General features: G+C 51.6%; 1 protein-coding gene across 1 annotated transcript in view; it reads right to left on the bottom strand.

Moving 5' to 3' along the window:
• Window positions 1–2,848: 2,848 nt before the first annotated feature.
• CRYGN (crystallin, gamma N) overlaps window positions 2,849–10,740 on the bottom strand; it is an 8,229-nt gene continuing 337 nt past the window's right edge. The window contains exons 2-4 of the mRNA XM_010136238.1: window positions 10,241–10,489; window positions 8,304–8,449; window positions 2,849–2,978 (exon numbers count right to left, since the gene is read on the bottom strand). Coding sequence (XP_010134540.1) covers window positions 2,849–2,978; window positions 8,304–8,449; window positions 10,241–10,489 — 525 coding nt within the window. The remainder of the gene's footprint in view (window positions 2,979–8,303; window positions 8,450–10,240; window positions 10,490–10,740) is intronic.

Here is a 10,740-nt window from a genome sequence, read left to right as displayed (position 1 = left end):
GGTTCATAAATGGGATATCAGATGTTGATAAATGACGAGTAGTCTGTAGGCATATTATGGACACACGTAAAATGTGCTAGAGGTGTCTAAACGCTAGCTGTCACCAACAGGGTTCCACACAACAGCACGGATTAACCAGACCGCCTTGCTTGTGCTTTTAACTCGCAGCACACAGCAGGCTCAGTCCTGGACTAGGGCTCCCAAGTACTTCCACAATTTCAATAACAAATATTAATCTACTAGAACGTATAAACAAGAGACGGGTTTGAAGCGTATAGATGGAGTGGGCTTGCGCGCGGTAGCTGTTGGGGTCAGCCGTCCGTCTGTGTAGTGCGCAGTCCCACAAGTCCCGTTAAGGACAGGGAGGGGTGTCAGGGGGTCCCTCTAAGTGCTGCTCTGCAAGGAGGGAGGGAGTTCAACCACTGAACACTGGCAGCCGTACAGCAGAGTATCTGCGACATCGTGGGTCTGACTCCAGCATTAGTGGGACATTCACCTCCCCTGGCTGTGTGCACCAAGCGTGGAGAAGCCCAGGCGTGGGGATGTCTGGGCTTACGCTGTTGTCCTCAAGGAGTGTGGGTGGATGGTCGTTCTTTCTTTTCTTTCCTTTTCTTTTGTTCTCCAACTACTTAGAGCATCTGGGGTTCCAGTTAGTGTATATTTTAAAGCCTTTGTTTCTTTATCGTTCATGCTGCACTGTGACACTGAATGCGCTTCAAATGAATGAAAATCCTCCTTTAAATCTAGTCACAGTTCAATGGCTGCTTTTCTTGGGAACCACACCGGGGTTTTTTAACAGTTCAACGGCCAGAAGGTCACAACAGAGAGCAATGCATATGACTGAATATTAACTATTAATAGAGTGCATTGAGCTCAGGAGACAATTAGAGCCTTCGTGAAGCAAAAGCAACGCTAATCCTGGAAGGACTCTTTCGTAAGCTGCATTTAATGGAAATTAAATACGCAAGAGCTGATGCACAAGTTGTACACTTGTGCATCCTACTCAATGAATGAATCATTTCCCTGCCTTCTTCTCTGACACAGAAATGCCTTGCGATCCATTAAAGATGCTTAAACATTTTTATGGCTCCAATGTACCACATGTCACCACAAGCCACCCAGGAGAGGGCCGTTGCAGGCCAGAGCTGTCCTGGTGTAACTCCAGTGCTTCTGCAGTGCTTTGGGTAGCGGATGACATCCAGACCATATGCTGTCTACAAGAGGACGTAATTGCATGTGTCACAGCTAAGGCAAACATCTCCCAAACTACTGCTAAACTCACAAAGTAGATGTTTTTTGTGTTTCCATACGCCCCATAATGTACATAGGGCATATGTGCATCCGGGAAAAACCTCAGTCGATGCTGCTCTACCAACGGTACCACGTCATCACGGGAGCAGCACGTGTCCTTCTCGCATGGGCACGGACCCAGTTGTTACCAGTTGGCCCAGTCGTGTTAGTGGTAGGAGAGCCTCGAGGAGCCAAGAAGCTCGAACTGGAACGATGAACGACAAAGTCGATGAGTCTGAACTGGTGAAATAGCAGCTGGATCCGATGTCCGACCGGGATGCAGTACAGGACCAACCAGCCCCCTGCCCTGGGTGGACCCGTGCTCCTCCCGCTCGCTCTGCAAAGGGCAGGATCCCGCTGCCGGCCTGCCAAGCAGAGCAGCCCCGAAGGCCACACGCACCTCGTGCTCCAGTGTGCTGGGGACCTGTCAGCCTCACTCATGTCCCTTCGAAGGGCTGGGGACAGTGGTTAAATCAGCAACCTGCCCGCTGGATTAACACAGAGTTTTGCAGCTCTGCCGGCACCGTGCCCATGCCTGTCAGGATCCATCAGCCAGCCAAGCCTTACAGAATAACGGAGTGAAAAGAATAAAATTACCCCTTTCTGAAAGAGCCAGAAGCCCTCTTAGCTGCTACTGAACACAGCTCATGATTTTACAGAGAGGAGCTGTGCGACCTTTGGGCGCTGACCGCCAGGGAAAGTGCCCGGGCTGTAGCGGATGGTCCGTGGCTGAAGAGGCAGAGCTGTTCCCATCCCTGCTGCCAAGCACCAAATGAGGTTCAGGGGCACCAAAGCAACTGGGATGGACCGGGAGCACCCAAGGGGCAGAAGGATGGGAAAAGCGTTGTGCCGAAAGTGACGCTGCTGTGACTGTTTTCTTTGCTGCTGCCCTCTCAAAATGTCATTGTCAGATGAAGGACTCAGGAATCAGGCAGCAAAGAGAAGACTGGCCAGGTTCTGTGCCTTCAGGGAATTTTTTAAATATATTTTTTAATGTGCGCTGGTCAAAGCAGCTCAGGACAAATTATTTCTACTACCTTCACTTCAGGACCAGTACGTCACATTCAAACAGACCCCATGAGTCGGTCAGATCCGGACATGATCCTCACATGTGTCCTCATGTGGTATGAGCAGACCCTCTAATGGCTGCGTGTCTGTGCTCACAATGCACATGTGCAGAAATGTGACCCCTCTAGGCATCAGGAGTCAGCTGGGACCATCACATGGTGGCCCTGGACAGGGCAGAGTGAACGTGTTAGACCACAACTGCACCAGGGAACACATTCTCAGGTCTGCTTGTCACCACCGGTTCTGGTCCCTCACCCCCGTGTCCATCTAATAAAACACTGCAAAATGAAAAAGCAAATTCATAGCATGTAAATCAAGCTCAGAAAGGTTGCAAGTCCATTCCCTCTTGAACTCATGCAAGTGATGGAAGAAGAGTACTTAGAGCCGAGCGCTGGTGTTTCACAGTTTATTCCACAGATCAGTGAGTGGGAAGGAGGGTGATGCCTGGTCTCAGCAGGCCATCACTGGTAAGTCGAAAGCTCAGCTAGAACTAGTTGACGACTCTTCTGATGGACTGGACGCTCGCGCTGCGTGCCTGCCATGCATTGAAGTTGTTGAACTCACCTCGCTCCACCACATACATACGGCCTTGGTAGTTGGGCTCCTCGTACAGCACCCACCTGAGCAGAAAGGGAGGGTTACTTGGGTCCCAACAATGAAGTCATGAAAGGTGGCCTTGAGGCCACACTGAGTGGCTGCATTTAGGCACTGCAGAACTGCAACCTACTGGGGCCTGATGGTCCCTCTGCAGTCCTGGACCCATCCTGCACACAGAAATGTGCCCGGTGGAGTTACTTCCTGGCGCTTCCCCTTGTTTTCAGCGTAGCCTGGCAATTATCCACAGCTAGAAAAAGTTGTTTGGGGTTACACTGGTGATGAAGCTTGGGCCCAGGGGCTTCTTGATTCATGTTGCTGTAGGAATGGATCTCTCTGAACTTCACCATGTGCAACAAAACCAATTTAATAGCATTTGATATCGCTTAAAGAAGGACATGAGTCCCCTCAGCCCCCGGACAAATCCATTTTGGACTGTAAGAAGGCATGTGCAGCGCTTGAAGGATGTTTTACCTCTTTAAACTGACCCATTAGCTATGATGAGAACCATATTTAATAGTTTCTCCCTTTGCTATTAATTCTCAGTGGCCCCTCTTTGATGCTTTCCAGCAGAGAGCAGGACTTGGCTCTGTTATCCTCACGTTATGTCCAGAGTTAACTACAACTCTCCCTTGGAATACAGTCGAACAGATAAAACACTCAATGATCCTGGTGACTAGCTTGGCTACGTCTTTCTCCATTGGCATGTCTCTTGGCATGTCTTTCTCCATTTGAAGGTCTTCAAGTCAGGAGCAATTCTGATGGTCAAGAGGGACAAATTTTGCTGCTCTCCTCTCCCTTTAGTACTCACTGTGTTGTGATTTTAATGTGGCCACAAGTGTCTCCTTTTTCCTCCATTTAAATCTCCCGCGCTTTTGAACCAAGCTTTGCCATTGCTCTGATAGTTTTACCGTCAGGTTTCCACCCCATCACTGCTGAACTGCTCATCTCTGCCTCGCGCTTCTCTTTCCAGGGTTTTTAAAGATTTCTGTAAGGATCTCTGCTGCTTGTGCCATCTATCGGCTCAGCAACGACAGCAGAGCACAAATGTGATCCTCCACGTGGTTTGGTTTCTGTGGTCCATCCCTCGTCAGGAATTCAGCTGTGACATCAGGGTTTGCCCTACTGTATGTGGGATTTCCAGTAGAAAATCCTTTAAGTACCAGATGGGTCAAAGACTCCAGGGTCAAACAACAGCTGGTGAACTCAGATCAGTCTGACCCAGAGCAAAAAGCGGGAGGCCTAGGAAAAAAGTTGTTTGTAAAACCAGCCACCCACGGGCATTATTTAAAACCAGGGTGTTTAGTCAAGCCACCTTACAGATTTCTTGACATCTTTTGATTTATTTTGTGTTTGCAAGAGGACACCAGGTGGGACTGTGGTGGGTCCCTTCTCCCCTCTGCCTATGCACTGATGCAACCGGCACGTTGAGCCTGGTGCCCCTTTCCACCCCGCTGCCCACACTTGCACAACCCTTTTCTGCAGCATCGCTGCAATGTGCTCAGCTGAAATATCTGGAACCCAAGTGTTTCCTACAAACAAACAAGTTCATTCTTTGGCACTTTTTGCAGCTGGTTTATATCTGAACTGGAGCTACAAAGCCATCCTCAGACTCTCCCTTTGAAGCTCCCTTTGCAGCTCCTGCTGCTCACGGGAGCGTAATGGCCAGTTGCCCTGAAGCCACGTCCTCCCCATCACATAGCCTGATGTGCGCTGTCAAGAGATGTGCACAGCTCTTCAGCTTAATTAAGAACAGTTTATAAAACTATCCTCCTCCTGTAGATACACCCCAGCCTTGTTCGCACGGCACACCTGGCTTTCTTCCTTTTCTACCCCATCCCTTAATCTTGTGTAGTCCTCTCCACATTTTTAGATAGTCATGGGCCTTTTTCTCCATCCCTCCCCTCAAGCACTCCTGAAAAGAGCTCCCAGTCCTATTTTCTGCACCTTCCAATCTCTACCTCCTGCTGAGAATACCTGATGTTATTGAAATTACTGCGTGGTGGTAGGATAGGGATGTTCACAGGGTGTTGCTGGCCCTCCAGGACGTGGTGGATCTCCCAGCTCTGCTCTGCCCTAGGGCATCTTTCAACAGCGGGTGGACCCTGAGAAATAGTGCAGGGGATAGAACAGCGACTCCTAGTCACTGCCTCTCCCAAGACCTCTGCGTTTCTCTCTAGACATATGGTTGATGTGTCTGTGCAGTCGCATGGAGGGAATGGGACAGGCGTGGGAAGCCAACTGTGTGACCTGTTGTGGTGATAAGGACCCACCAGCCTGACCCTCTGCTTAGGGGAAGGCTGAAAAAAAGAGGAATAAAAGAAATAGCAGGAAGATGGGAGTGAAGTGTATTGGCAGAGCAAGGTGATGAGTGAAGGCTTGTATGGCTTACTTAGCTCTTCCTTTACTGCCTAAAATTTACATTCTCTGAGACCATCAGCGAGAGAGGAAATCAAGTCAGTCAGGAGCCCAGAAAACAACAACAAAAAAAAGATGATCCTGTCCTCAAGCCCAGCATGAGAAAGCTGATCCAGACACATGGCACACAGCCCTCAAACATCTTGGTGCTGTGTTTCATTAGCACATAAACCCAGAGGACACAGGAATAAAACTTGCATGGAACCAGCACAAGCCCTATAAGCCAAAAGTGGCTGTTCCCGCTGAAAGAACTAGCAGGAGAGCTCTGCAGCTTCAGCCTGGACCAAGCGGGCTGCTTTCAGCAGGGCTCGAGGTCACGCATTCACCACGCAGAACTCGAGCAGTGCCATGGGCAGCTGTCACCTCTACCGAGACATACGTAACGTTTATTGAGCAGCAGCGGTTGGGCACCTGTTCTGGGTGACATTTCACAGCCTGACTGCAGAACATGGATTAAATGCTCATAAATGCTTCAGCAGAATGAATGGTTGGTCTGGTTCCTTCAGGTTATATCACTGTAGCATAGAAATGCCCTTTCGGGGGTATCCTCTCCCAGACTGTAAACCAAATCTGGCTTTTTAAAGTTGTTATTTCTAAGCAATCCTCCGTGGAGTGATGAGGCACAAAGGAGGGCAAGAAGCTCATGTCTTCATCTAAAACCAGATGATGCCATATGTGATACCGGAGCTGGCTCTGCCTGTGGGACGGGCAAAGCTGCTTGCCACACAAACTGCAATATCTTCTGAGGAGGCGGTAACAGCTCAAAACTGCTCCGAAGTGGCAGGAGAGCAGGAGAGTAGCAGAAGAGCTCATTTCCAGCGTGGCTTTAACAGCTTCGGCATCACCTTTTCTGGCTGTATGGGGTAGCAGTCACCAACCCCAAAAGGGCAGCAGGGAAGGTGCTGGATATCCTCAGCCCCACCAGGAAACCAGATGGACATCACACTGGGGGACTTAAGGGAGAAGACTCCAGATCGAGACTTCAGTGCTGCAGGGAGCAGGCAGGGAGCTCAGGGGGACCCTGCTTTACGTCTGCTTTCAGCAGGCACAGGCTAAACCAGACCCGCTTTCAGGCTGTGGCTGAAACTCCTCTCATCCCTGGTGACCCCATCTCCTCCGCTCCCCAGATGTTCTGGGAGGGCTTTGCCAGGCTGAGCCCAGCACCAGCTACACCTGCAGCACCTCTGAGGTCACCTGGGCTTGCATGGTCCACTCAAGGAGAAAAGCTGTGCCGTAGGGTCCCTTTCTCCTGCCTGGTCTCACCTCTCTGCTGCAGTATCTCCTCCTTCCCTCCATCTTCCTGCAGCCCCAGGTCCCAGCAGGTCCCTCGGACCCATCCTGCCTTTTAATGGCCTTTACAGACCCTTCCACACACTTGCAACCACCATCTTCCCAGGGTCTCTGTGTAATGCTGCAAAACTCAGCGAGTTTCTTCACCATGCGCCTCTCAGTATTTTATTTTTTTCTACCTTTTTATTGCTACTCAAAGTCTTTGAGCAGTCGTGTCATGTTAACGTAAACAGTCTAGGCTCCCATGCGAGGGAAAGCGAGCTTTGTGCCCCTGATATATTTTGCAGGGGAGGGAGAAAATCAATCTGAAAAATTTAAGTGCTTGAAAGTTTCTGGGCAGCTTCCCAATTTCCCAGTCTCCAGGCTCTGCTTCAGGGACACATGTGGTAAATAATTGGCCCTAAAGCTCTTGGCAGAGTAGCCACAGGCTCTCTCTTTATAGTGTTGGTACGCAAATTTGAAGCCTTTGGCTTCAAATGCTCAGGGCTAACGGGGTCGCTGGTGGGCTCCAGCCATTTCTTCCCATCGGGAGCGGTAGCTCTGCTCCGTGGTTTTAATGAGCCACCACTGCCTGATGACAAGCCTGGTGTTTTGGAAGAGGAAAGATCTCAGCTGAATCAGAAAGGGTCCTGCAAGACACGTGCTGTCGGGATGGCATGAGCTTGGATGGCTACAACCTTTTTCCTGTTCTGGGAACAAATTGCTGTTGGGTCCAAGATCCCACGCTGGGCGCAGGTGAGATGCGCAATGTCCAGTCCAGAAAGGTGGAGAAGAGCGTTTCTGTGCTCTCTCCTCCGCAGGCACTCTCACTCTTCTCTGCCCCGTGCCTCACTCCAGCCATCCTCCGCCTGGCTCTGGGAGGAATTTACCGCATTCCCTGCTCCCAGCACGGTTGCAATGAAAGTCCAGGTTGTCACCCAACGGCAAGAAAAAGGCAAAGCTGCCGCCCTGCCAGAATATCTGCAGGGGCAGGAGGATGGGCCTGAGCATCAGTAGCGCATCTGCAAAGGCGTTCATGAGGCACCAAGGGTGACGAAAACCCCCCATCAGGGTGGCTGTGCATCACCGCTGCAGCTGCCCCTGCCTTTCAGAGGCAGGATTTAATTTTAAGGTGAGACGCCACTGCCTCATTTTCGCTGTCCAAAGAGGAGGTTTCTGGTGGTGCAGCGAGGCTTGGTGAAGGCACTTGCAAAGCAGAAGTCCTGACCTGCATCGCCCGGAGCCACCCACCTGCCCTTTCTGAAAGCCTCTGTGCAGATTTTAAAGAGGTGTTTGGAAACATGCACAGAAATATATATTAGAAAAAAAACCAAACCAACAAAAAAGAAAAAAAAAAAAGCTGGGTTCAGGCTTCTTGTTTCATACACCTTAAAAAGGTGTCCCAGAGCTCTGGTAGCTCGCGCTTAGCTCCCACCCTCCAGGAATTTTGTCACTTGGACGCAGCTCCCAATGGGCAGGCACCCAAATTCACCTTTAAACCACAGGCTTCACCCACATTTTTAGGTTTTCTCCAAGCCCCGCCCCCAGCATCGAGAGGCTTTTCCATGATGGGGGGAGTCTCTGCTCCCCTGTGGTGCTGGGCACAAAGGGTGTGGGGCAGGAAGCAGCGGCGGCTGTGTGCTGGGACCCGTGTAGTTACTTACGCGCCGTCGCCGTACACTTTGAGGGCGTTGATGCAGGTCTTGTCCCAGCCTTGTCCTTGCAGGAAGGAGCAATCTTCCGTCAGCTCCAGGCTGGGCCCGGTGAAATGGCTCCCCTCAAATATTTCAATCCTGTAATGCTCGCCGTGCTGGGGACGAAGGGGTTGGAGACAACCAAAAAAATAAAAAGTATGCAATTATTTCCCAGCCTTTACGAAGAAGACAGAAGGGTGATTCAGGAGAGGAATGTGAAAAACGGTCCAACACCACCCGTGCCAGCACCCACAGAGCACACACAAACTCGTGCCACCTCCCAGCACCCTGCGCCCACCAGAAAAGCAGCCAGAACCCCCTCCTCTCTGCACCCGCTGCACCTTCCTACAGCTGCTGCCCTCGCTCGAGCACATCGCTCGCGGAGCGCGTTGTGCTCAGGCACACGTGGACCCTCACCAACCTGTGATCTGCGCCCCCAGCCCACAAATCCCCCGTCCCAAATACAGCGTCAGCCACAGCCCCGGCTCTCCACGCACTCACACCGCAAACAAAAGGTCCAGAGCGTACAGGGGCGTGGGGCTAATCCCCTGAACTAATTCCTACTGCCTCCAGTTCCACGCGTAGCTGCTGGTCCTCACGGGAGCTGCTGTGCCTTTCTTTAAGGAACATTAAAAAACGGAAAAGGAAACTTTCCCAGCATCGTCGATGCTATGCGAGTCCTTAATGGTGACACGACAGAAATTCCTCCGGGGAGATTTCTGCAGCCTACAGCATAGGTTTCTGGGACAGAGTGAGCTGAAAGGATGTTTTTCAGCCAAATTCAAAGAATACCTAAACGCATTTTTCAAATAAACAGCAATCAATGCACAAGAAGGTCGGGCTGCGATGCCAAACCCCACAGCGGGCGGCCGCCACCAGCAGCCGAGCAGATGCCGTGCCCAAGCAAACATTTCTCCGGGAATCTGTGCTGCAGAAATGCCTCGAAGCACTCGCTGGCATCTCACAGGGAAAATCACGGGCCAGGGAGGGAGGAGCACACCCTCATGCCAGCCAGGCTGCAGGGCCCAGGGCAGAGCATCCCTCCACGTACGGACCATGGAGGTGCTTTGGGAAGGATGAAACAAACCTGTTACCGTGGCAAAAAGCAGCATCAGGGCCAGTGGGAAACCCCCCAGCTCCCAGTGGGTTCATCATTGACCTGGGGGTCACCAGTGACAGGAGAGTCCTGATCATTGACAGGAGAGACCTAACCCAGATTAATTTTTTTGCTACTTTTTAATCTTCTCAGTCAAACCTTCTCCTGTCCAGTGCTTTTAAAACTTTATAAGGGGAGGGCTATCTAGTAGGGGGGGAAAAGTGGTTTTAGTTTTGGATTACTGGGGGGTTTTGGAACAGCAGAGAATTCAGCTAACATTTACCAGGAGCAGCCCAGCTGCCCCAGAGGTCCGGTTCGGAAAGCCCTGGGGCTGCCTGCTGCCCCTCCGGGCGCCTGGGGAGACCAGACTGCGCGGCTCTAACTTGCCTGGGGCAACAAACCTCCTTCTTAATTCCCCCGTGAGTACTTCGTAGCAACTCACATGAAAAAGGAAAAGCACGTGATGCCGGCAGGACCTTGCCACCTCATCTGAAAAACCACAGGAAAATCTCATCCCGTTAAAGCTGCCGCGTTCTGCGCTGTGGGAGGAAGGCGATGCGTCTTCCTCCCGTCCGGAAGGCACAGGAAACCGCAACTCGCCTTTGTGGCTTGTGCAGACTGCTCCAAGAGGGGACAAACCTTCCCTGGGAGACTATTTCCTTCTCAATAGGACATATTATTTCTGAGAATCATAGATTTTTATTACCCTTATGCCTGGGGCTCCTGTGGTCAGGAGAAATAAAGCCCCGCGGAAGCTCCATCCCACCAATGCTCTGGCCGGGAGAGCAAAGCGCCAGCATCACCCACTCACCATCCCGATGGGCCGGCAGGAGCCCAGGTGGTCGCTGCGGCCGTTCCAGTGATAGAAATCGGGGTACTCGCCGTGCTCCAGGATGTACTGCTGCCCTCGGAAGTTGGGGTGATCGAAGCAGACCCAAGCCCCGCTCTGGACGCAGATGGAGTTGACCCGGTTGAGGAAACCTCGGTCCTGGAAGCTGCTGCAGCTGCCGCAGACCTCCAGCTTTCTGCCCGTGAAGCATTTGCCTTCGTAGAAAGTGATCTGGGGGGAGGGAGGAGAACGGGCCCTCGGTGAGGAGCACGGGCACGGCCAGACCCCCATTTCGAGCAGACGGGAACCTCTTGCAGATGCATCATTTTAGGCTGGTTTGTTGGTTTTTTCAGCTGCTCTCCAGCAAGAGGAGCGAGGCATCACTGGCGTTTTTTCCTAAGCACCACGTTTGTTTTTCTGGGAACGCAGCACATCCCGCATTTACGACGCTTCTTGCCGCCTCGTGCTCGCTCACACATCTT

Source organism: Buceros rhinoceros, unplaced genomic scaffold (genome assembly GCF_000710305.1).
Source record: "Buceros rhinoceros silvestris isolate BGI_N320 unplaced genomic scaffold, ASM71030v1 scaffold3555, whole genome shotgun sequence".
NCBI classification, from domain to species: Eukaryota; Metazoa; Chordata; class Aves; order Bucerotiformes; family Bucerotidae; genus Buceros; species Buceros rhinoceros.
The sequence above is the reverse complement of the archived record's forward strand: the minus strand, read 5'-3'. Positions and strand labels throughout refer to the sequence as shown.